This window comes from Ixodes scapularis, unplaced genomic scaffold (genome assembly GCF_016920785.2).
Source record: "Ixodes scapularis isolate PalLabHiFi unplaced genomic scaffold, ASM1692078v2 PGA_scaffold2__306_contigs__length_199485367, whole genome shotgun sequence".
Taxonomy (NCBI): domain Eukaryota; kingdom Metazoa; phylum Arthropoda; class Arachnida; order Ixodida; family Ixodidae; genus Ixodes; species Ixodes scapularis.
In genome coordinates this window covers 16,890,399-16,917,812 of record NW_024609857.1, presented here as the reverse complement: position 1 = coordinate 16,917,812, position 27,414 = coordinate 16,890,399, and the positions used below count along the sequence as shown (strand labels likewise).

The following is a 27,414-nucleotide window of genomic DNA, read 5'->3' as shown; positions in this document are numbered from 1 at the left end:
GAGGCATATGGTTCCAGCACGACGTAATGCACCTTTTTAAATATTTTGATCTCCCAACCTTACCTGCCGTACCATGGTACACCAACGTCTCCAGGCCGCCACACGAGGCATCTTCCTTTTATTAGCCCAATCACTCCGGAATTGAGGCCTCAACGATGTCTTTCATACGCGGCGACGGGCAGAAGTGGTTATTCATCCGGGGCTTTTAGTGACAGCGAGACCGTCAAGGAGCGTTTACGAGGTTTTATTGCTCAAGCCACGGAGGGGCCTTAACACGCAGAGCACGGTGGCACGCACTGACGCTGCGAGTTTGCGCCCAGACGGGCGCGAGGCGACACTAAAACTGCTGTGGAGAGAACGCATCACCGCCGCAGCCAACCTCCAAGCAAGGTGGGTCACTGCGCTCACATCTTGAAGAGCTCCAGTAGGCTGAAAGCGCCAGTATTAGGTAAAGTACACCTAAAAAGTACTTGAAGTACACAGTAAATGAGAGGTGATGTACTTCAAGTAAAGTAGTAAGTACACCGGGTGCAATGTAGTTGAAGTACTATAAACATAATATACATTGAAAGTAAAGTAGAAGTACATCTTAACTCAATCTTTCATGATGCCTTTTTATTTCCCTATACAGTGATTTTTTAACTGGTATGCATTGCCCCCGACTTCTGGATCTGGCGCCGCTTGTACTGGCTTGTTTCACCCAAGGCAATTAAACTTTCTAAAAGAGAGCACGACGTCAGCCCTGTAGCTTCCTCAAGCAATCCTCTCGTAGAGAAGTGTCCTCTCCTTAACGAAAAAAAAAAAACAATGAGTGTCCACGGCGAGCTGGACACTCATCGTAATTAATCATAATTTGACACCTGAAACTACGGTGCGCAAAAATTAATAAACTTTTCAGTCGAAGAAAAATACAACAGAGAACGGTTCAAAACATTGAGGCGTTCTCCTCCGTTGTCTTTTCCTTCGACTCGAAAGCTCCATCATTTTTCCGCACCACAATCACATGTGTTACATTATATATGATTGATTGTCCTCTCCCGATATTTTTAAGCTCCTCGCTCGCGTTGACCGAGCGAGAAGTAGCGAAAATTCGCAAAGCTACGGGAAGCCGCCCCCAGAACAAACGCCGAGAGAAGCGTTGTCAGCTCGCGTTCCCGTTGAGAGTAGAACCCTTTCAGTTTTCCTTCAGAGCTGACAAAGCATCATTTTGCGATACAAATTTAATGAGACCAAATCTGGGGAATGTACTTCAAAATCAAAAAGTGTACTTTCCTAAAAAAAAGTACTAAAAAAAACAATGTACTTCAAGTAAAAGTTTTCTAAACCTACTTGAAGATGTACCTCAAGTAAAATGTTCAAGTATACTATGCCAGCACTAAAAATCGCAAGCTCAAATTTTTTTTTTTTTTTTTTGGGGGGGGGGGGGGGGGGGCAAACCTGTCTGTAACGAACTTTTCGTGCTGACAAATCATCTGTGTGCCAGATTTCATAGACCTTTCCAATAATCGCCTTTCCCGCGCTGCCGTCGTTGCCTACTGAAGTGTGGAAGGCGCGTTCTGAGCGTGTGCAGTAGCTCTCTCGAAATATGAGACACCGGACATGCCCGTCCACAGCCCAGGGACTCGGCATTTTTTCGGCCGGGGTTGACGATGCACTTTTGCCGCAGCGTCGAACGAGAGGAAAAAACAGGCATGCAAGCTGCTCTTTGTGTATCCATCTCGCGCCTTTGTTCACCCGAGATGCGCGTGCTTTTGTTTACCCCTCGACCCAAACAGATGATGACCTGCGCCCCTTTTGACGTTCCGATGTGCCAAAGACGCATTTTGAAACACTCGCTCGCCGTAGATGCTTTTACCGCGCGCGCAGTTTGCGCCGCCACCTTTCGCGGGCCCTAAACTTGCCAAACACAAAGTTGGAGCCGGAAGTTGGCGAGAATCACATAGCGAGTACGGCGCCATCTTTGTAGCACGTGCACGCCCGAGCGACACTGTCGCGCTACCGCAGTGTGCACTCATTGCGCAACGCGACGATGGAGTATTCTTCTAGTCTCTTTCTGTCGATAGCTTTCTCGTTTGTGCACACGAGCCATTCGCGTTCTTGAGGAGAGTGACGGAGCGCCCGGGTCTTTTCGAAAGTCAAATATGGGGGCTTTACGTGCCAAACCTACGACGGGCACCTGGCACGCCCCAGCGGAGGACTGAGGATTAATTTGGACCACCTGGGGATCTTTTGACGTGCAACCGAAAGCTCGGTTACACGGCGCCTTCTCCACAACAAGCCTCCGTCGTATTGCGGGCACCTCGGTCGGGATTCGAACCCGCCACCTGGGGATCCGTAGGCCGGCGCTCTCGCCTCGGAGCCACCGAGGCGGCTAATCTTTTCGCAATCGTCAGATTGTACTCGTCTTTTTTTTTTCAAAAAACCCTGCTCTCCTTTTCCATTCTTCCACTGCGTCATGACGTGGCAGCCCACCATCACGCACGACACCGTACTCGCGCTGCGAAGTGCGGTGTCAAGCCTGGTTCAGACAGTTGCGTTTGACTGCGTTGCGGCTGCGAGAAACCAGGACATCCCTGCTGCTTATATCGCGTACCAAGATGATTCCTTGAATTTGATTCCACGCTTCATATGATGCACAGATGTGCCGGTGACTCGCTTTCGGTTCTCAACAGTACGCAGTCAAACGCACTCAAACGCAACTGTCTGAACCGGCCTTCATTGAACCAGTGAAAGATCCGCCGAGTAGTGCGGCCCGTGCAAGTACGGCTGTCTGCAGTCACAAAGATGGCGACGTACTCAGATCACCGCTCGCGGGCCGCACGTTCATATGTTAAAGGACACATGCAAAGGAAAAAAACATTTTTTTTAAACGGCTTAAATGGAAAAAGGACGCCATAAAACGATTTTACAACGAAGAAAAAAAATTTTTAGAGCTATATTTACGGCGCAAAACGAATTTGTAGTTGGCGCCCGCGGGCACCGCGGAAAAGTGGTCTGTATTTATCACGTGACTGGTCTTTATTTATCACGTGGTGCTTGCGCTCTTTCGGAAGCTTCCTATGGCCTCTAAAAGTAACTTATTCATCTTTGTTTGAAGTATAACAAAAAACCAAGACAAATAAGTAACTTTTAGAGCCCAAAGGAAACTTCTGAAAAAACGCAAGCAGACGTGATAGACCTGTGCGCCGGTCAGACGACGGCGGCGGCGCCCCGAAGCAGACAAACTTGTGCGGCGGCGGCGACGGCGGCGTGGAGAAACGCGTTGAAGCGGCGTTCGCACAACGCTCAGCGTGCGGCGGCGACGCAGCGCAGCGGCGCGCGGGCCTACCACGTGACCAGTGGCGGCTCCCGCGAGCGCCAACTACAAATTCGTATAGCGCCGTAAATATAGCTCTAAGAATTTTGTTTCTTCGTTGTAAAATCGTTTTATGACATCCTTTTTCCATCTAAGCTGTCTAAAAAAAAATGTTTTTTTCCTTTGCATGTGTCCTTTAAAACCATCGACATGGAAACAGGAAAATTACTCTGTCTTGTGCTGGTTGGAGCGTATAGGAAAGTCGTTGTCGGATTTACTACAGCTATGGTGCCTGGAACGCGTCTCCGACTGGTGTGTTTACCGGGTTCAAAAAAGTGGTCCCTCGATTTCCGCCTGATGACGTCATAGAAATGTCATGCTGTCGCCTGGTGCGACCCTGGCGGCGCCCCAACAGTTGTGGTATAATTGGCAGACGCCTGTTCTGCTGCAGGTCGCTTTCCACTGTGACAGTTCACGGAAGCTGGAACATCCGGAAGTTGGGACGCCTAAAGGGACGCCGTGACGAAAGCGACACTCGCGTTCGCTCGTGCTTTTCGCCAGCATTTCTACGGCCAACCGCCAGGATCGCGACAGGCAACAGCATGACACTCGCGTCATTTGTTGCCACATTGGGACCACTTTTGATGTATGGGCGGGATAGGACGCTAAACACACCAGCCGAAGACGCGATTGTCCAATTAGCGAGGACACGAGTGCTATCCGAACGCAGGTGGGGCACTCGTTCCCGACCCCGCGCTGACCATCACCACCGTGTGTCCGGGTGCTTTTGCAATGGCGCGGTAGGTGAAAAATCCAGCGCTACGGCTTTCCGAACAGCGCTACGGCGGGCCGTAACGATTGGATTCCCACGCATTCCACTGCTACTAAATAACGGCCATGCGTCCTTGTTCTTAATTAGAACAGGGCAATGCGAAAAACATTTCCTTGTTAGGCGCCCGTTTCCGGCTTGAGCGTCGTCGTCGTCGGAGCAACCGCGCGTTGCATTTTGGGACGTTTCCCATAATGACGTCACGGGGGTCACGCGTGACGCCACACGGCGCCCGAATTTGGTGGAAAAATTTTTTTGCTATATTTAGAGGGGAAACTTTCCCGACAAATTTAGTGGGGAAATTTTCCTGCCAAATTTAGCGGGGAAATGTTTCCACAAAATTTTGCTGAAAAATTTCCCGCCAAATTTAGCGGGCAATTTTTTTTGCTAAATTTAGCGGGAAAATGTTTACCATTTTTTTCTGGTAACTTTAGACGGGAAATTTTCCCGCCAAACTTAGCGGGGAAATTTTTCCCACCAAATTGGTTGGTGAACCTTTTCTGCCAAATTTAGCGTTTAGCGGGTAATTTTTCCGCTAAATTTAGAAAGGAAATTTTCCCACAAAATTTAGCTGGGAAATTTTCCCTCCAGATTTAGTAGAAAATGTTTCTGCCATTTTTTTTTTTTTTTTATAAATTGAGGAAAATATTTTTGCCAAATTCAGCGGGAAACTTTTTACACTAAATTTAGGGAGAAATTTATATGCCAATTTTTTCTGCGAAATTTAGAGGGGAAATTTTTCCACCAAATTTAGCGCATTTTTTTTTTTGCCAAATTTAACAGGGAAATTTTACTGCCAATTTTTTCTGCTAAATTTAGAGGGGAAATTTTCTCGCCAAATTAAAGGGGCCCTGCAATCATAATTAAGCGGCTACCTTTTTTGCGGTTTCCACGTCTCTTGGGGTTCGGGCAAGCCAGCGGGCACGGAGAGAGTAACTAAATATCAGTGCATCATATTTTAACTGGACGACGCGGAAACCTCCTCCACCGACGGGGGCGACCTCGGGTACCGAAAGCGCGCGAAATGTGACGTCTTTGGTCCTGGGCTTACTACTGGTCAGAGCCGCTAAAAGCTTCTTTTTAGTCGAAATACAAAACACAAGTGGCACGAACCGTTTAAATTATTTATAAAATTAGTTTTTGTTCAGCATTTTAGATCAGAAAAGAAACAAATGCAGTTTATAAAGTATGGCAACAAGAAATGACCCGTCGACATACCCGCCACCAAGCGGTGGAAAAGGCGGCGCATACTAGAAAAGAGTAGTGGGATTAGGCGCCGACACGGAAAGATCCCTGATGTACGCGGCGACGCTGCGGTCGTTTACGGACTGGAGGATCCGACCGGCGTTGTGCGTTCCGAAGGCCTTCAGTGAGTAGATTTGTCTTGCGCTTTGGCCATTTCGCGGTACGGCAGCGCGAAGTGGCTCCCATTCTGAACTGATATTTACCCCGTGTTTGCTGTCGTTTGTGGCCAATCAAGTGTCATGCCAAATTAGTATTCAATCGCGCAGCCAATGCAATGAGAGCCGCTCTAGCTGCCCGCTGCATAAAGCCTATCCAGAACACGCTTTAGTGGCGCCCTCTCGCGCCGTCGACACGCAGTGCGGCAGCCGTGAGTGCTCGTGATGAGCCCACTACCCCTCCTCTAGTTCACGGCCACTCAAGCGACCAAGGACGTGATGAGGGAGGTTATTTTTTGGTTGTTTTTGTAATTTTATTTTGCCTATATCTTTTAAGATAAAGCGAAATTCGAGAAAAGAAAGGTTACATTAAGTTACTACGGTTAGTGCGCTCTGGTTTGGTGCAAATTAGAAACCAGTAAGCAAAGTTTAGCAGAGAAATTTTTCCGCTAAACTTAGCAGGGAAATTTTTACACCAAATTTAGTGGGGAAATTGTTTCACAATATCCCGGCGAGTTCCCCTCCGTACCTTTCCCTCCTCCTCGTCAAAAGCTGCGCTGCAATTCGGCATTAATTTTTTTGTTGTTGTTGTCTTCTCATAGTATTGCTCCACAATATTTAAAGTGCCACTGCACAAAAAAAAAAAAAAAAATGTTAGCAAAAGCACGCCACTATTATTTAGGGACAAAACCACAAGAAAAGTGATATTTGACCCCCCTCTACGTTTCTCCCGGAAACCACTTTGCGCTGCACAATAAATTGTACAAGCTGGCACCTCCAACAAACAAAAGGAGTAGCCTCGTACCTAAAACATATCGGAACCCTGTAACTTCAACTTCTAGTGGCAGCTAGTCTGGAACCACAGCCTGGGACATGAATCTGACAGATCTTTTATTCGGAGCTAGCGCTATACTTTCATTCCACCCACTACTAATTTGTGTATCAAGCGATGCACATAACCAGGCGTAATAACAAGGCTAAACCTCGCCGGTAAATTGCATGAAGAACCCAAAATGCAAACTAGAGTAATCAATAGCTTCAATCGACTTTCCTGTACCAGTGCAGAATAGTGTAGTGCGGCGTACTTCCAGTCACATCTCAATGCACATGCTAGAAGTACACTGCCCTGCACTTTTCTGCACCGGTGCAGGAGGTGCATGTAAATCGAACGAAGCTAATGTACGAAGTAAAGCAGATGACGTGTAACTGCAACTGTTAAGAACCAAGCTCACTCTTACACTGCACTCCTCTTATCTTGTTATCACATTGCAAGTGTTTCATTTCATCAAGCCAGCATCAATATCGCACATTTTCTTTTTAAATACCGTCCGTGGCAGTCACACCATATTCCGAACTGTCTTTCTGGTGGACTGCTTGGTTCATTCTTGCGACTGCTTACGACCCGGTGCATTACGACCTCTTGCGATATGTTAAGACGGGAGAATGTACTAATATGACCTTTTGTGACCCCATGACGAGAGAACACTCGTACAATGATGAGGTGGTCCTGGAACTGCATTTCACCAGAGCGAAAGTTCTGTGGTATTTGAGAGATCAAACATACATACTATTTATGAGAATTGGTCGTTTACAACATTACAAGTCTTCAGCAATAGCAAATTGAATGATGGTATCTCGAGGAAAAAACTTAAGCTTGCGCTGCCTGCCAGACATCCTGCCATTGAGCTAGAAAATGTTAATACCCCCAAGACAGGAAAAAGTACAATAGGGTATTATCACATGATGTCTATTGGCCATTTTGTTGTTACATGTTCTGCAAATTTGACAGTGTCAAATGAATCTTTCAAATGTTCGCCTCTGGCATGCACGAGGCTGCTCCTAACAACAAAATGGTGGACATAATGATGCCAATGAAAACACAGCTCATGTTTTGGGAACTCTTTCAATATGGGTTCTGCCCCGTTTTTCATGGGAGCCTTGTTCAAAACCATTTTGTAAAAACGGATAGACCAGCACTAAAATTTCATGAGGTAAGGCCATCCACCGAAATAAATCTCGACAAAATTTTAGCTCATTTCGTAAAGATGCAGTTTTCCAGATTGTTTGCTAGTCACCAGAATGTTGGTCATGTGTAAACTACCTTATGACAATGGCACAATTGTCCAGTGCGTTAATGGCAATGGAGAAAACTTGCGGTACTTGAACAGTCCGGGGAAGATGGGGTACATGCACAGCAGTAGCAACCCAGATGGACGTACAACGAAAAACAGCTGGACCAAAAAAAGAAAAGCACCGTCGTGGCAAAATGGCAAGAGGCGTAAACGGAAGGCTGTTTTAATGGTACCATTCACAAAGGTTTCACAGAGCAGGTCGACATTCTGTAACAATAGTCTCAAACACAATAAATATTAGAATAAAAAATAAGCCGCTCATGTTCTCATGCTTTCCCCATCTGAGTGCCGGGGATAGAATAAGAGACACTCCTTCGATTGCACAACACAATAATATTTTTTCATAGAAATCTATGACTTGCTGCGTCTAAAGCAGGGAGTCAATAATCCAATTATTGTGGTACCTTACGAAAAGGCAAGAATTTTCAACATCTTCAACCCCAAGTAGGATTCCTGGTCCCAGCTACAAATAGCCAGTCTGTGCCTCCCCAAACTACAATTTCAGATGGTTGACACTTACCCTCCACTTGTTGACAAATGAAAGACAAAATGAGTAATACTATGCACACCAAACAATAAGCTAGCTCGTAACAACTGCTCCTCCCCGAGAAAATCATATAGATAAATATATATATATGTATATATATATATAGGAAACGAGGAACTCCCTGGAATGCATAGGCATAGTCACTGAACTCAAAAGAATATGCTCAAAGGCTCTCTTCACTTGGCGAATAACACTTGAACACACGTGACATTTCTAGCTTTGTTCTGCATACTTTTGTTTCCAAACCACTCGGACATAATATTTATAATATTTGCTACAGACCACCATGTACTAGTCCCCTCTTTCTTTAAAAGACAAACTTAGACAAAAAAGAAAAGTTACCTTTCTGTTTGCACACGGGAAGGGACAAGCTAAGCCTGCATAATGCCCATTTCTTGCAGCTAGGAATGCTCGTGCAAAGTGCATAACGTTTTCTTGCATGCACGAGTAGAAGACGGGGAAGTGAGTGAACAAACAGCAGCAAAGGAATAAGAATAAGAACACGAGGGGAGGGGAAGGAGTCCTTTTGACAAAATCTTTGCATTTCAAGCAGACGGCCAACAGGAAACACCAAAGAAACCAAATGCGGTGCGCACAACCGGCCGTACACGTGAGCAAAATTCAGGGATTTGGCTGAATGCTCAGAAACAACACAAAGCTCAATGTATTTCATTATTTGTAGCTCCCTATAGATAAAGACAACATATTACTTACATATCTACAACGCAAATGCAGATACAAACAAGAAGCCTCAACGGTGGAGCTCCCTGAAACGCTCGTATAACCATGCAGGGAAAGTGACGGTTCCTTCCAACCAAATTCTCTAACAACGCCATGTCCACCCTTTCAAAAAGCAATTTAGGATAGGTGAGTTATCAGGCTCCCAGATCAGTGCCTCAGCAGGTTTCTAGCATACTTACATAAACCTGCATCCTAGCTAGAACAACAACACTTTATGCCTTGGCAAATGGGGCAATTGCTTGAGGACAGCAAACTCTCTACTGCTGGCTCACTTACAATACAAATAAATATGAGCTTTGTGATAATGATTATAGGTCAGGTCAGCACAGAGAGCATACATGTACAGGTATGAACATATTACACTTCATTTGTTTTTTATCTGCCCCCACCAAACTCAAGGTTGACCAAGTGCCCTGGAATCTACTACTAGATCCACATTACAAGAGGAGAAAGAGATAGCAGAGGTGACCGTGCATAAGATAAAGAAAAAAAATGCATGCAGTAGTGGCAAGCAATACATGCAAAAGGAAAAGGCACAAAAAAATCCCCAAGTTTTATTCTTCCAGCAGGAACTGCAGCCACTCGGTCTAACATTAGATTGGAAGAGCACGAAGCACATTAGAGTTATGAGACGAATGATTATGGCACAAAGAATGATATGCACCTGCTGCATACAGGAGGCTCGAGAGAGAGTGAGCTCACATAACAATTTTCACATTACACATTCCCCGATGGTAGCACATTTAAAAGCTCAAAATTTGCAGAAAAGAAAAAATAAGCAGAAAATAAGAACAAAGATAAAAAGTGTGAGTGGGTCAAAAAAAGCAGCCCATGCAACTAAAATACCACCATATGTCAGACAAAAAGAACAATTACAGATGGCATGACAACATGCATTGCAAATTATGGCTATCTTTATGTTTTTCTCTTTTTTTAATAAATTAAGAGCAGCACATAAAAAATATTCAAAATATGCAACGAGCAAGCCCTCTAACAGCCCAATCAAATCAAATGAAAAAAAGAAAAGAAAAATATCTAAAGTCAACCAACTTCACCACTCAAACTGCTGCATGTCTAGGCGCCCAATAAAAAGGACTACAGACTCTGAAGACGAGGTTCAGAAACAATTATGCTGACAGACCGCAAAAAACACCGCAACAGACTGCAACCTTTCTCCGTAACAAGCGCTCGTCAGTGTTCAGACCTGCGCCCCTCGCACCTAAACAACCGTCTGTTAAAATCGTGTGCAAAGGGACAGGGAGAAGAAGTGGAAGTAGAAGATTGAGGAAGGGAAGTCCTTGAACGGAGCTACATAAATAAAACGTCCACGAGCATCTCGCTTGCGCGGCGCTCCCAGTCCCGCCGGCCCACGAGAGAGACAGACGGGCCCTGAGCCGAGAGGGGGGAGGGGCCCTCCCTTTTGCAGAAACACGGAGAGGAGAGATTCAGAATGCAAATGCTTCGAGGGAGTGAGGGAATCGCGTGTGGTAAATGGAGGAGGAGTAGTAGGTTCCAGGGCCGGCACATTGCGTCCTCTCAAGTTTGAACGGGACGTCCTGCGGAAAGATACAAGAGATTGGGGTCACCTCGAAGGTCCTCCCAAACCGGCAGGGGGAGGAAGAGGGGGGGCATTGGCAGTCAAAATCAGTGATGTGCGAGTCCCCCCTCCCCTCCCCCAACCTTCAAGAAAATACAAATTGGCAATCCTCTTCCACCGGGTCAAGATGATGTCTGTGCTCCGTCCCATGCATTGCATGCGTCGCAGGACAAACTTCAGCGGCTTTGTACACTTTTCGAGGTCCCACTTTCAAAAGAAGCCGTAATTGTAGTGAGAAGGATTGTTTGCGAGTGTATTTGTACGCACAGCTGCAGTAAATGGGCACTTTAAGGATCTTAGTAGTGCTGTCTGTCCCCATGTTTAATAGGTGTTTGAAACATGCTCAGCTGTTACAGCCTTTAGTGCAGAAAGAAGCAACACAATGAGGCCTTGGCACACAATTTATGAAACAGAGTACAGACATTGTTTGGTGGTTAATTCTCTCCCCCCTCCCCATTATGCACCAGAAACCAGCAAGGTCAGTCGTCTGGTAAGCAAGTTAACTCTCACAACTGTAATTTTAAGCACAACATAAAAAACAATGTTCCTCAAGCAAAGCCCCCATTTGTACCAAGACTCTGAAGGTTTACACATTTGCTTTACTGCTGCACACAGCATGGCATAATCTTTAAAGTTAAAAAGCTTCCATTTGGACTTCCCTAATCAAAAATAAGTGAGGCAACATCAGCAGTGTTCTTAGTAATTACTAACACAAAACATAGTAACACCAACATGCTTCAAACACAACAACTTGGTTTCTCTGTGATATCAAAATTCAGGGGACATAAGGGTATAAAAGGCCACTCCTAACCAGGGGCGGATGCAGGAATTTCCTGAGGGGGGAGTCAGTTGTTGTTGAGCGTTTCATTTGTTTAGGAACCCCCTCCCCCTCTCCCTCATTTCACGCCCTAAACTTTACACATGCAGAAATCAAGAGGGGGGTCAGGACATCTGGACCCCCCCTCTAAATCCGCCCCTGCTCCTAACCCAGTTTTCATGAAAAATGTTTCAGGTTCTCTTAATTAAAACAATATATTGGAACACTAGTCTACAGTGGTCTCGACTCTTAGCATGAGCTATACCCTTACAACACATCACAGTCATCCTTCAGTATCTGCGCTACACCTTTTAATGACCGATTGGAAAGGGAAAGTTTCCTTGTCGAAAGCAGACACTAGCCAAACAACAAATGGGAGAAGCCTTCAAGCTCCCAAGAAACACTGAAAACAGGTTTGAACTAGTAGTTCTACTACACAATATTTTATTTTATGAGATAAAAGCTGACATATTTTGGCTCAAATGTTTAGTCAACTATTAAAAAAAAAATGCTACACTTAATTAAAGGACCAATGCAACAATATTTGTACTTTGCGCAAATACCGCTTAAAACGGATCCCTAACGTTAATGACCTATGAAACACGCGTTCGTTTTTAACCCCACGCAATAGAAGTTCCAGAAAAAAATTTAAGAAAAACGAGCAGCGTTCACCCCCTCAACTCGCAGCCAGAACAAGCGGCCACGTGATCTGGAGCCGATTATATGCCGCCAGTGTTGATCATAGCCACGCGCTGGGGTTGGCAAAGCGCAGGACACGCGCTGAGTTCCAGGCATTGTTATGGCTCGGCTGTTGTCGTCGTTGCAGCGATTGGACACCGGTCAAAACCCGAATGCTTCTCGAGCTAGCAATTGTCACGAGCCCAAGTCGAGTGCCCACGCAATGCTCGGGTCCAATCTATGAACCGCATTCAAATATCGTCACTTGGGTGTACTGGGACCCCCGAGTTACGTCATCAAATTTTGCAAAGGAGAGATTGAATGAAAAGGATCGCTTTTGTCCTTGAAATTACACCGCAACAAAGGAGTTTCTTGGCCAATGGCGTTGCGTGTGAGTATCCTTGAGTCCCAGGTGTGCCAGTAAGCTCGTGTATAGAGAGATACATTCCAATTGAATATCGTTGCACAGCTCCTTTAATGAGTATAAAAATTAAGGCTTCACAGCTATTTCTTCTTTGCCTACATATTATCACAAGTGGTATCGAAACATTGGTAGGCACCAATAAATGTGAGGAGTTACTTAATGAAAATGTATACAATGCAGCCCTTTTTCCTCAGCAACTACTTGTTCAATCAAAGCACCTGGCAAAATTACGTACGGCTGGGCCGCCGCATCTGGCAACACCACTCCCAAAGTACACGGCAAAGTATACTTGCTAAAGTCCCTTTTTTTTTTTTTCTGGAACAGAGCTTTCAAAATACATACCTAGATGTCGCCGACCGACTTTTCGGACGCCGGTAATTTGGACTTGTTCAATATTTTGAACCTAAAGGAGGAACCGCGACCCACCCGATAGAAATAGCGCATATTCACGACCAATGCATCGGACAGCTTGAAGTTCAAAAGTTTGATTTTTTGGACAAAATCGTCGTGAGCGTTCAGCGGGAAACACCATCGAGAAGCCACCATTTTAGATTCTGTTTTTGGTAGCGCTACAACTCGAGTACTTCCAAGTCCTACCGATAGGTGACGCTATGTTAGGGCTTTTTGTTTCTCCAGCTGCACGTCATTATCGTCATAATTGTTACCATTTCGCTTCGTTCATTCGCCATTCTGCAGTCGTGGACTTGCACCTCTCATTTCGTCTCGGCGAATCGTGTTACTGGACTACGCTGGATTGGACCTCGTGGCCCCATCTGTTCAAAGTGTCGCTGAGAAGCACAGAAAGTACTCGACCGTAACGCCAGAAAAGAAGGTAGCGGTTCTCGAGCTAACAGAAAGTGGCCAAACGCAAGCGGAGGTGTAACCTGACACAAAGCCCCATTGACGGCTTTTTTAAGCACGCTTAGACGTAATAAAGGCAAGTTATTTAATGTGCCGATTTTTTGGACTGCTCTATTATCGAACGTTTTTTCCGTCCCTGCGAAGTAAGAAAAATCGGTCGGCGACTGTATATACTAACTGCAAACTTTTTAATTTCGCTATCAATGAACGAATAGGAAAGTGATGTTAGGGTGAGCTGTCAGATCTTGCTCTGGGGTACATGAAAAGTTACAATGACACTCTAAATAGGCAGACATAGTATTCGTTACCATAGGGAAAATCAATGACCCTACTACAGTTTATGAATGCATACTCCTTGATAAAGATTACAATCTTTGTTGTTCTCAGCATTTCCCATAAACCATGCAGGGCATCTACACAAATCACCTACACAAACACTCTGCCTGGAGTTATGCGTATACTTTCCACAGCCGGGTTAAAAAAAAGCCGAGCAATGTACCTAAGAGCAAAGCAGGACAGAGGACACAATGCCCCTTCGTGAAGCGAGTATTACAAAACTTGATAAAACAAAATCCAAACTTTCGCACATTCTCACCTAAGGCTGTTGCTAGAAATATACAGAAATAAGCGCAATATCGCCAAACAACCGACAGCGATATGCCAACTGACCTCTCCAACTTGCCAATTAAACCAACAATGAATACAGAAATTTCATTATTTTCCTTAAGTCTATTTTCACCAGGATATACATGTCCGGCCCTAAACAGTTTTCATCGCAATTCCACTCCCGAAACGCAGTGGTCCAACACAACTGAAGAAGGTCAAGTTAAAATCGGGAAGAACCCCACACATAAACAACAAATCCTCCGATCAGGATTGTATTGTGCAGAACTACCCCCCCTCCACTCATTTGCACTTTCCCACGACCCTGGTACCAGTGGGATTATTACTAGGGTGACTAAAAAATGATCTGCAATCCAGTTATCTTAAAACTTCCATTAGCCACGCTGTCTTGAGAGAGCACATGGTTAAAATCAGCGCAAAAAGGCAGGAAACTGTAGAATAATACAGGAGACAGGAAAAGATGCTGAAATACCTAGTAGAAAAGCTCTCTTATAACAGATGTCGACCTCATTATTTTTGTACGAGGTCGACATCTCTCCGTTCACTGCTGTGCAAGTTTGAACTTGTTACGCCAGTTCAGTTGTGACTGCAGTGCAAGAAACAACGGCTGCCCCATTTGCGATTTGTAGAAAAGAGCAGCAAGCTGCGATTAATTTTTTGTGGTCAGAGGGTTAGTGTGGTGCCAATATTTTGTACGCAGTATGAAGAAAATGTTTTGCCACAAAGAAGTGCGAACGAGTTGGAAGTGTTTTGTTGCAAAGAGAGCAAGGACGCACAAGTGTCAGCAATGAAGTAGGAGCCAGACGCCCGTTCGCATCCACGACCAATGACAACACTGAGCGTGCACGTGAACCGGCTTTGTGGGATACACGAGTGACAGTGGATGATGTGAATAATCATTTTCAGATCAGTAAAAGAACCTGCCTGTGCAATACCGTAAACAACTTTCTTTTCGTAGGCTCAATATTTTGCAAATTTTGGTAAGCGTAGGTCTAGGGAACATTTTGCGGGCACAAAATTTCACCATTTGAAGCGACAAGCTATGCATTCATTACGGTGGAGTAATGATTAGACAAATTTTTTGCAATATTTCTCAAGTCTTGAAATTAGCGAAAATTAGGTCCTTGCGAAAATTAAGTCGTTTACGGTAATTCGCAAAAGACATGGGTTTTGAAAAGTTTGCACGAGATGCGCGGATAATTTTTTAACCACCCTGGTACGTCGACTGTTTGGCCGACTTGCGTGGCCGTGAAGCATGTATTCAAACTGAAATGACACGATTTATCCACGCTGCGTGTGCTCAATCTTTCAATTGCGAAACGCAACTTCGGAGTCGATTCGAGTGTTCCTCGAAGAAGCACCCGGCAAGCAGTGCGGCAAAGGAACAGGGAGGGGGCACTTACACTTGTCAGCCCGATCCAGTGGCTCGACGTAGTTGGAAGGGAAGAGTCCCACGTGTCCGCCCAGCTCCCCTTTCCACCAAGAGGGGTCCTCCTTGCTCAGCACCGTCACCACCTGACCCTTCTGGAATGACAGCTCGTCCTCGTGTTGGGCCACAAATGGGAACAGGGCACGCACTTGCTCTGCAAGACAAGAGCGAGGCGCCCGTCGTGAGACGACTAGGTGCGACTCGAAACTTCGACCGTGCACGAATTCCGCCGTGTACTCCACAGCACAAATGTCTGCGGTGCTGTCAAAGGCACGGGAGTGAGATTGTAGCTCGGGAAAACGCTTTATTTGCACGAGCATTCGCACGTGCGAGGTGCTTTCTGAATTAGTGGCAAAAGCGAAAAGATACCGGAGCAAAAAAAGAGACAAAGACACATAGAAAGATAAACAACAGTGTCCTTGTTTGTCCTTCCGTGCATTTCCTCCTTTTTTTTTTGTCCTTGTCTCTCTGCACTGTTGCTACTGGTAATATGAACCACCAACTTGCCCAAGCTTCCTTCGTAACACGCTTTCCTGAGCCACGCCCTGTGCCCACGAATTTGGCAGCATTACTATGGTGCCTGGAGCGCGTCTCGGACTGGTATGTTTAGCGTCCTATCCCGCCCACACATCAAAAGTGGTCCCAAGGTGGCAACAAAACGTCGGAGTGTCATGCTGTTGCATGTTGCGATCCTGGTGGTTGATCGTAGAAATGCTGGCGAAAACCACACGCGAACGTGAGTGTCGCTGTCGTCACGGCGTTCCATTCGTCCCAACTTCCGGCTGCTTTAGCTTCCATCGACTGTCGCATTGGAGAGCGACCTCCAGCAGAACAGGCGTCTGCCACACACACCACAGCTATTGGGACGCCGCCAGGTTCGCAACCGGCGACAGCACGACACTTCTATGACGTCATCAGGTGGAAATCGAGGGACCACTTTTTTGGCCGCGGTAAACACACCAGTCGGAGACGCGTTCCAGGTACCGTAGCATGACAGACATTCGCGAGATAGAGCACAGTGTAGCTTATTTTTCTCTTTTACAATGAAATGCCATCGCCCGCAAGGATGCTTGCAATCTGCACAAGCATCCAGGCTATTCCAGACACAGAAGTGTTTGTTAAGGGATGGCAGCAACCACGTCATTGCTGCTTTAAGTGGCGTCTCGGGTTACGTAAAGTCTGGCTTTGGGTTGTCTTACTGTATCTCTTTTTACAAAGGAAAACAAGGTAAGTGAACATAGATTAAGAGTGAACATGCCTGAGGAGGTCTGTCCTCCACCATGCAAATTTTACACCCTCCCCTCCCCTCCCCTCCCCTCCCCCTCCCCCTCCCCCTCCCCCTCCCCCCTCCCCCCTCCCCCAAGAAAAAAAAAAAGGTACAACTGAAACAAGGGCCTATTTTGACAGTCCGAAATGTCCAATTCAGACACTGGCCACCTAATGTTTTTTGGGGGGAAACAAGACTAACTACACATGTAAGTACCAAGTCATGCTGTGACTACATAAAGAGATGGACAGGATGATGCATCTTTTCTCCACCTTTACATAGCAAGCAAACATAAACTGAGACCACTGGCACAGGTAACAAGAATGTGTCGCATGTATTAGAATGTAAAATGGACTTTATGCAAACACAAATACTAAAAAAAATCTTTTTCTAATTTTTTTTTTTTTGTTGCAGATCTTTTTTTGAGATATGAGTGACCACATATTTTACGTAAAAAGGAATTAACAAAAAGAGGTTCTTCTGTGTCATACAGTGGTACATGTTAAACATAAATGCATAGCTTCCACGGACGTCACTTGGTCCGACATAATGGGGGAAAGGGCAAGCGAGAAGGTAGCTTCCGCAGTGATGACGAGACGCTTCTGGCCTGACCGTCACATGGCCTGCACAGACTGACGTCTCGTGCAAGCCATGTATTGTTTCTCACCCCAAGCTGAAGGAACTTGTTCCAAATGATATATATATATAGTATGTATATAACCCTCAACAAAATGGCTAAAGAATTGTCCAGTTCTTACTGCAGCAAAGTCTGCTTGTATGTGGATCGAATGAGTGGCCCCCAGAGCCGACCAGACAAATTTCATGGGGAGAAACTTGACAACCTGCGCTTCTTTCGCAAATCTGAAGTGGTTCTCCTGCCTCACACAAGCTGACGCCGACCAGCGAACAAAGGAGTACCAAGGACAAGCACGTCGGATGGCTGTATGCGTCGGTGAGACGCTTTCGCCTAAATACTGCCTCATCGTGAACTAACAAATGAGTGAAAAATTTAATTGGTTGATTAGGCGAGCCCGGCAGAAAACTTTGACGCCACATCAAACCAACAACTTAGAAATGCTTTCACCCTCACCCTGACCAAAATTGGACCCCTGGAGGCCCCCTAAAATGTAACTCACCCCCTTGAGTACTGGAAGCGAATGCAGTGGGCACAGGCGAACTTCTGCTGCTGCTTGCACCGCTACCTCCGAGGACTTTCACGTAAGATGCCGGGAACCATCCCGACTGCCTCTTCTTTCCTTTGACCTAAAAAAAAGAAAAAAAATTTTTATTTGGGAGCATTTGTGACATCTGGGGCAAAGATGGACATTTTACCTCGGCCTCTCTCTCTTCCTCATTTATGGTCAGCTCCAATGACACTCAAAACATGTTTTTTTATTTCTCAAACTGCATGGATGAGCCACAAAAATCAGATAGCCTCGTGATGTTTCTGTATAAAACAATACCCTTCATTAGATCATTTTTTTCTTATACATAAAAATATATTGTTTAAGACAGGGGTTGGCAACCTTTTGCAGCGGCGAGCAGAGCCGTCACGAAGCAGACATGGAGGAGGCCCGACGGTAGATCGAGAAGAGAAGGCAAAAAAACAGTGAAAACGTTTGACATTCTCTGCTCAAGTTTGGAGATGCCAGATAATGCCAATTGGAAGTTGTCCTTGTTCCCGTCTAATCCCATTTGAGGTAAAAACCGTTGTGTGGTCCTCGAGTCCGTGCGAAGAAGTGGCAGGGAAAGGGGTGGGGGTAAGGGGTGCTTTTCTGGTGTCGTTCCAGGGGCCGCACGAAACTGCCTTGCGGGCCGCGGATTGCTAATTCCTGGTTTAAGCATTGCAACACTGAGCAAATATTTCATAACATTCGAAGCGACAAACACCCTTCCAGCCGACGGGAGACTGACCAAAGGAGGTTTTTATACTTGACATCACACTGCAGTTCACATAGAGACAGGGCATGCGAGTAGACTAAATTTCTCGTAACGCAAATACTGTATGAATAAATTTTCCTTTTACAGGGAAAATGTCGGCAGTTTAAAAACAAATGTTTCCTTTTTGGAAGTGCAGTGTCTCCAAGGAAAATTCCTATGGGTCTGGTATGTAATCAGGCTCAACAATCGCGACTACCGTAAAATCCGGTAAGGGCGCCCTTAACCGAGGAATCGCCCATCCCGTTTTTCTGGCCAAATATCTGCAACATAAAAATTCCGAAACATCGCCCGCCCCCCCCCGCCCGCCCGCCCCGCCCCGCCCCCCCCCCGCCCCCGCCCCCCCCCCCGATTTCCGTTGGACCTTATGTTTTTCACCATTTATCTTTTCATTTTGGGTGGCCGTCCTTACGGTAGACCGAAAACTAAACCTCTCACATTTCCATCTTTTTGTTGTCCTTGTGGTTGCACGCCAACATCTCCCCACGCTAAACTCCCAGTCACACGGCCCCCAAATTTTTTTTCACGCACCACACTGTTTGTAGACCTCAGGCTCATTCTTACATTCAGAAATGTTCTCTGGGTTTGCAACCTCACTGGGCTTTTAGCGATAGGGCTAACCGAATGAGTGTGAGAGGGCACTAAGGTACGACAGGGGGCACCCCCGAGAGGGGCAAGCACGCACCTGTAGTTCTCCTTCCCACCAGCCACCTTCCGTTTTTTTGCGCACTTGGATGAGCTGCCCTTTCTCCAGGGTAAGTTGTTCCGGCCCGGTCGCCTTGTAAGGGGCAATCACCGACGCTATCTCCGGCTTCTTGGTCAGCTTCATGTTCTGAAACAGGGGGCATTTGGGATGAGTACTGGTGATGCAGGCAAGGCCTTTTTTCCGGTTTCAAGAGTGTGGCAGATGTTGCAATGCTAATACTATGAAGGCTATGAAATCTCAAGACCTGGAAGCAGTCCACATTTGACTTATACGATGCTTGTGGGGAGGGCTGATGTCCCCTGCAATTTTTTTTTCGGGAAGCACAACAAATTTTTGTCATTAAAAGATGTCAAACCCAAAGTTCGTGAGCCGCAGAATGCTAGAGCCCACATATTAGAGCCAGCCAGTAAATAAGTCTACGAAATTCCACGTGTGGAGAACCGAGTATTCCGGAAACAAAATGAATTGAGACAAACAAAATTAATGCTGACAAAATAATCAATTTAAAGTATTTAAAGTACAGGGTGTCCCTGAAAAAAGACTGTCTTTTATTAATCGCAATAATAAACCATGCGTCACCAAACACTCCCGTCCCTGCCAAAATGTAGCGCTAGCAGTCCGGATGAGATGCCAAAGTTTCTGAACAAACAGTTATCTTAATCTAAAATTTTAAGTTTTGAATATAAGAACGGTTAGTTCTGAAACTTTGGCATCTGGTCTGGGCTGCTAGTGCTACATCTGGGCAGTTCATTTTTGCGATTAAAGAAACACTACATTTTGGGGGGGGGACACGCCGTACGTACTGCAAAACAAAATACTGGAGCCAATCGCTCAGTGAATACTTTTTGTACCTCGTCTAATTAGTGGGTAGATCCCAATCCAGGCAAACAAAACCCTGTGCTGATATCCTAACTGACACTGTGGAACTCTCCATCCTTATCAGACTGATAAAATAAAGCCTTATCAGCCCCTAAAAGAGGAGGAAAAAACCTAATCCTGACAATGAGACCAGACAATTGTTGCCAGGCTGATTCAAAATATGAAACACCCCCTTCAAAGAGTTCTCTCTGCACCATATTATGGTGCTTGTGGACAATAAGGCACTAACAAAGAAATCTGGTGCTGAAAATGCACAGGACACAGCACACTTTTCATCAAAGCAACATCAGGCTACAGGTAAGCAGAAAGGTAAGGTGAGCAATTTGCATTATTATCAAACATAAGAAATAGATAGAAGTTGGAATGTGCCCATGTGTGCTCAGCCACTGCGCTAAAAGTAGCTGCACCATTTGAAAACTGGGTTCTTATGTTACATGCAACATGGCACTTACGTTACATGAAACACGGCACTTACGTTACATGAAGCATGGCACAGATAACTAATGATTAATCTAACTTGCATATAACAATTACATATTACAACCTCATGGATAGGATAAATAGTATCATCAAAACTACTCTAACAAAATTCCTTAATCTAATTTTCACAACAATCTTGCAACCTTCCAAATACAAAAGCAACTTTCACATACTTTGAATGCTCGATTGCTCCAAACATTTAATTTTTAATTCATGAGCATCGCGGCTACAACCCCAGATACGAGTCGCGGATATCGAGAGCAGAGGAATGTAAAGCTTTGCATAAGTTTACTTATCTGAAAACATATAATGCTACAGTGGTTACGGTACCTTATTCGTTAAAAGTTTAATTTTGGGGAAAAAAGAAAACCTGTATGTTTTTCTTCTTCTTTTTTGATGTCGATTTCTTAGAGAATTTTAGGATTTAAGTTTACAGTTGCATTAATCATACCTTGGCACCCGTCTCAAAGCTTTAGCTTTCATTGTACGTATAGCACCAATGTTAGTCTTCTATTTCACTCAACATACAATACCCAAGCCTTGGAAAAAGCATGTTATCTTCTTTCAGAGTTTCATGCAAGAAAATCAAGGTACCAGAGCAAACGTGTACATATTGATTGCACCTGTTTATTATTGATTATGAATATTGAGCTATGCTCCAACTTGAGTGGCAGGGGTTTCACATAGGTCCTCAACTCTTTGGATACATTGTCTAGTTCTATGCCCTTCTTTGAATAAAGGCCATTAAAAGCTTTAACAAGTTGGTTTTCTCCAGTTTCCCATGTGCTCCGCTGCCACGGCAAAATTGAACATCTTAATCTACAAACTTAGGACCTCTACATCAGTTAGCTCTCGAGTGGTAAAAAGAACTTTGGCATTTTATTTACTTTTCTCGCTTTTTCAAACAACCACAGGCCGCACGAGAAGGCCCAAACAGTCACTGAAGACTTAAAAAAAAACTGTGCAGCGAAAGAACACCAATAAAATACTGCAACAACAGGTGAGCTGGTAACAATTCATCTTTGAAAATGTTGAGTGAGATAAACAGAATAAAGGGGGAGACTACACACTCTTAAACACAGCTACAGTTTATTTGCCAGCCAACCAATAAAAAGCTTTCCCTCCTTGCCACTTGTGGGTGGTGTCCCCTTTTTCCTGTTTTCCACAGCCGAGGTTTTTCAAAAACGAATAAGGAACACACACACACAAGAAAATAACCCAATAAGTCCACCAGAGACTAGGCTACCAGATAAGATTCCAGTTGCCTTTGCAACAAATCAGGTTTTGGAAAACCAGTTTTCCAGAGATATGCAAACGAAAAAAGTTTTGTTGAACTGAAGACATCCACATGCGCCGTTCAATTGGCGGTATTAAATTTTGACACAAAGCTAACTAATCTGGTGTTTGTCTCTCAGAGTTAGCCCCGCCACACTGCAGGGGGTCACACATGCTCATTTGATTCCATACCAAATGCAAATATATTTCTGCAAGATGAACTGCCACATTACTATTCAGACTGGAATTGTGGCACCCAAATTCTATTTTTCTTGAAGCAACAAAACCGACTTCCAACCTTCAGAAGAATGGTGGCGGCTTAGTATGAGACAGTAAGGTTTTTCTGGCATGCCAGCACTAATAGCGAGCCGTTTCCTTTTAATGATTGTTTCCACTTCAGCTTCTCTGGGCATAATAATACATACACAAAGGCAATCATTTACCTTTGCTTTTGCATCACTTTGTGGAGTGTCTGGCCTCGATGGCTGTATGGTTAGAAGGGATTCAGTAGGGTTAGTGGCAAAGTTTGGCACAATCACCATGCATGCAGGTAAGGCAGGCATCAAGACTGAATCGCAGCTTCGAACGGTTCTTAAGATCAATGCAAGCTTGATCACACACACAGACGACCATAGCCCTAGTGCTCTAGCAACTGAACTGAACAAATCCAACATTAAAGACCAGAGTGTCGGTAAGATGGCTGCACTGCGCGCAACATCCGTTACCCACGCAAATTCATGGCTCAAAACACTAGATTCTTATTGATATAGATGCAGAATGAAACCGGCTAGGGTTGAATCATTTCATAAAGTAGAAATGAACAGTAAAAGGCAGTAACGCTTACCAAAGACTTTTATTCCCACATTCGTTCATTAAAAAATGAGGTCGATAACTTTGCTTTATGAATGTAGACTTTGGCACATAGAGCACCTAAAATTGCATGCAAATATGGCAACTGTGAAGTTCCGAGAGAACATCCGCCCCCGAGAGATTGCCCAATCTCGTTCATCTGGCTAAATATCCAAGATAAAAATTCCCAAACATCCATTCAGCATCCGATTCCCGTTGAACGTTACGCCATGTCCGACGGTAATCGCATTCGCCACGCAATCTGCTGTACCGATATTTCTGATAACCGAGTTCATAGAGGGTTTCCGCGTTTTTGTCCACGATCTGCGCGCGTGATATCGGTTCCCGTGACAGGCACGTTTGTAGCGGGTTCCCGCATGTTTATTGGATTATAAAACCTGAATCTGCTGAGTCTGCAATTTGCTGTATTTGATCCTGTGGAATCAGAGTTCTTGGCGGGTTTCCGCGAGTCCATTGTATGGTAAAACGTGAATCTGCTGCGTCTGCAACCTGCGGCGTCCTTTCCCGTGACACAGGAGTTTGTAGCAAATTTCAGTGTGTTTATCGCATCGTGAAACGCGAATTTGCGGTGTCCACGATCTGGAGTATCAGTTCCCGTGTCACGTGATTTGTAGCTGGTGCCCCGGTGTTTATCATTAATTTTTGACAAAGCTTAGCCGTGGCATCTCTAAAGACAGCCCACCCCATGTTTTTCACCATTTATCTCTTCATTTCGGGTGGGCGTTCTTTTGGAACTTTACAATAAACATAAATCTAGAAACGAAAAAATAAAGCAAAACCACATTTTAATTGAACACACCCCTTTTGAAACACCCCATTAACAAAAATGACAGCAAACACAAAACACTTACAATAAGACAACAAATTGGCAACAAGAAAGGAGCCCAGAGACTCAAACCTTTAATATCCTGCATTACTCCTTACGTCAAAGACAGCCACAAAGAATACACACAGGCAAGTTGCGTATGGGGACTCCCCAAACACAAGCGAGTTGAAAATGAGTTAGTGCCAGGAACGAGTGGGGCGACATGCAAAACTGCCGGCCATCGCTTTGGTATAAATTAGTATAACAGGCATCAGCGGCGACCACATAACAAAGAGCGACTGCATGCATTCCTTCTTGTCGGGCATCACGAGGAATCGGCCCTGAACGACCAGTCCTTCGCTCGGACTGTCCGTCTTCGCCGTTCACCCATGTTCACGGGCTTGTGCTTCTGGCCACACGCAAACGAGCGCGCAACTTGTGTCTCAGAAAGCCAAAAGATCTACCTCTTGTCCCGAGAGGCCCACTTCTTCGTTAGTTGGCAATGTGGTGGCAGATGGAATGAAATCCTCAGAGATGGAGTTCTTTTTGCCCTAAAATGAACAGTTGATTCTCAAATAAACAAATCATCGCAACCATTTTGTTTCCTCAAACACTCGGGTGCAAGGGTTGGAACATAGCAAACTGCATTTAGGAATAAAACAAACCAGAGAGAGACATTCAAAATGACTTTACATCTCAAATACAAATTTTAAGTCACACACAGTGGCAACCAAGTATTTATTAAAGTTAAAGGAGCTGTGCAACAATTTCAGGGCTTTGCTTAAATAATTGTGGAAGTTGATGCCTGACACTTCCGAAGTGAACTACAGAAAACAGATTTTGCCTGGATACCCTAGTTTTTATTTTAAAAAATGAAAATGATCCAGGTTTTTGCTGCCTCTCAACTCGTACATCGTCTTCCGGGTCACGAGCGCAGTGACAATAATGGGGTAGGCGCGGGGTTCCGGCCAAGTTCTCTCTTTAGAGCCATCAGTGAGCAGCGAGAACTCATCCGCTCGCGACCGCGTGACCACGTGCTGGCGGGCGCCGCGCGAACAATATGGTGAAAGGAGAAAGTCTCATCCGGATTCGGCCATACCCGTCCGGCCCTGTCCCCCTCCCCCTCCAGCTTCTGGTGGCTGTTCGCGGTAGCAGATAGAGCCGACGGTTTTGTAGACCTAGGATAGATGGCGCCACTAAAACTCCGTATAATAAAAGCTTTGTCGATGATACCAGGTTTTTTACGCATTTATATATATGTTGGAACGACAAGATTTATAGAAAAGTTACCTTTTATCGAGCAGGTATTTGCACAACTTGCTATCTTTCTACAAGATTCCCCATTGACGTCATGCCGCGTGTTTCTCATGGTCGCCGCTCGCGGCTGCAGGTCAGGGAATATTCTAAGTTTTGCCTCACTATTATGCGGCGGAATCGCAACATTTCTATGAAAAAGGTCTGTTTTCTGTCATTTGTGACAAGGTGAACAATATCAAAAGCAGAAGATGCCAATTCTTTCAACGTTAAAATCGTTGCACAGCTCCTATAACTTAGACAACAAGACCTAAACTATGAAACAATCTGAATTTAAGCATAGTACCATTTAATCTGAGGGTTTGTTAGGAGCCTTATGAAAAAGCTGCTGTTGCCTGAGTACCTGCACAGAAGAGCTGTTTTCCAAAACAGTATGCTTACCGTAAAATATCGGGGACGCGCCCACCCTACTTTCACTGAAAACTGACATAATCTAGACATGGGTGCTTGTACGGTCAAATCCTGCGCTTAATATATAATTTGCAGAAGTGCCAAGTTTGGAAAATGTTAATAGTGGGCGCTTGATTGAAGTGGGCACTAACGCGGTATTTTACGCACACGCATTCTCTATACTGTTCTGACAAGCTGATTGGCATCCCATTTCTTGCTCGGTCGACATTTTAAACATTTTGTCTCCACACACTTGCTTGATAGTCGCGCACTCGTAAGACGCTCCCCAACATTTTTCTACTAAGCGAGTATACACTATTCCAATGTTTATAAAATCCACAGCCCAGAGCGCAACTTCCACACCCCAGCATGCTAACGTCGGTTGCATCGGAAAGCGAGCGAACCACATGCCAGAGGCACAAATGCCAAAAAACGGCACCGCTCAGACGCCTGTTTCTGCAATGGCCTGCTTCATGGTCCATAGGAACTGTTTCGTGGTCTATAGCCCAGTGTCCGAAATCCCTGCCCCCAGAGATAAAAATGGGGAAACAATCTCAAACACAGGCTCTTGTGAAGGGAGGGGCTGCACATAAAACCAGATTACAGTCAACCCTCACTAATTCAAACTTGCAGATAATTCAAACTCCCATCAAGTCTCATTCTATGCGTCTCTATGGGAGGAAACTCCCAGTACCGTATTTATTCGCGTAATCCTTGCACCCCCAAAAATGCAGCGGCGAAAGTTGCCTGCTCGCGAAACCGGCATGATGCACGCGCTCTCCGCCACCCGCCTTTTCCGGCGCCGCGCTGCTCCATTTGGCCAGAGTCCTTTAATGCTCCAAGCGCCCTAAGGCGCCCTAGGCAGCCTAGCGCCATCTCTCAGACGCTAGTCACACTGTCGTTGAGCCGGTTTCGCGTGCGCACAACTAGAGTGCGTTCGCGCAGCCCGCGGTCGTTGCGTCACCTACGACGAACAGCGATGCTAGGACCGATCCGGACTGAGGTCGTTATCAGCGACGTAGGTAAGTCTTAACTCAGACTGTGTTTGCAAATAAATCTTGCTTTGTGTTGAACCTGTGGTTTTATTGTTAAGGTAAGTCCTGTATTGGTAGTTCTCAAACCTTGTAGGTAGCTGCCAGTGCGAGAACCCCAATTTGCAGCCACTTTGTTTTTTTTTTAGACCTTTACGTTCTTGCGGAAAATTTTCCTTGCGCAATTCTCGCACCCCCCAACTTTCCAACGATTTTCCAGAAAAAAAAGTGTGAGGATTATGCGAGTAAACACAGTAATTCAAACTCTGCTTTGTTCAAACAAATTTTCTGTCCCCCTTGAGTTTTAATTAACAAGATTTGACTGTATTGCTTTTTACAGCACTCTTGCCACTGTGTTGTTCTTGGAGCTTTGTGACGATGCATTCCTGACGTTCTTGCACTACGATATGTGCGAAGGTTTCTAAGAAAACATGGAGTCTCGCAAGAAGCGCAGCCCCCTACTGTGCCATGGCGTCAGCACGAACAAACATGGCGGCACCCACGGAACAGGGAAGACACTGGTCTTTAGGAACGGTCCGAAGCCCACCTTGTTGTTGGCCTCGGGCTCGCACGGGCGGACGTAGTTGCTGGGGAAGATGCCTGTCATGCCCCCGATGGTCCCCGTCCACCACTCCCCTTCCTTCTTGTTCACAATGAGCACGTCCCCGGCGAGGAAGCTGAGGTCGCCTGGTTCCTGGGACTGGTACGGGTAGACGGCCACGTACCGCTCGCTCACCACTGCAAGGACCGGAGACGAGAAGTAAATAACTGGGGTAGACCCCTTTCGAAATTAAGCCAGGCAACTTCGATTGCTATCATCATCGTCTCAGTGTATGGCATCTGTGCCATACTAATGGCAGTCTTTTTGAGACCATTGGAAGAAGAAGTTCGACATGCTACCAGGCGGAGAACGTACGGCACCTGTACGTTCAAGATGTCGGTACAACATGACGCACGAATTGAAGACAGCAGCTGTGGAAGCGTTAGTTTGGAATGTGATCCAATCAATCTCTCGGTACAAGTATGGATCTGAAACCTTTTGATGTCAGAAATCTAATCGAGGGGCTTATCGATCGCCACTTCGA

General features: G+C 45.4%; 1 protein-coding gene across 6 annotated transcripts in view; it reads right to left on the bottom strand.

Annotated features, from left to right (window-relative positions):
• Positions 1-27,414, bottom strand: part of LOC8032044 (intersectin-1) — a 73,229-nt gene that overhangs the window by 24,496 nt on the left and 21,319 nt on the right. For 4 of the 6 annotated variants that reach the window (XM_029987659.3, XM_029987661.4, XM_029987663.4 and 1 more), the window contains exons 21-26: positions 26,877-27,067; positions 24,059-24,145; positions 22,363-22,404; positions 19,265-19,411; positions 17,778-17,904; positions 15,349-15,528 (exon numbers count right to left, since the gene is read on the bottom strand). In XM_029987659.3, coding sequence (XP_029843519.2) covers positions 15,349-15,528; positions 17,778-17,904; positions 19,265-19,411; positions 22,363-22,404; positions 24,059-24,145; positions 26,877-27,067 — 774 coding nt within the window. The remainder of the gene's footprint in view (positions 1-15,348; positions 15,529-17,777; positions 17,905-19,264; positions 19,412-22,362; positions 22,405-24,058; positions 24,146-26,876; positions 27,068-27,414) is intronic. The other 2 variants (XM_029987662.4, XM_040500674.2) reach the window with 1 other exon arrangement.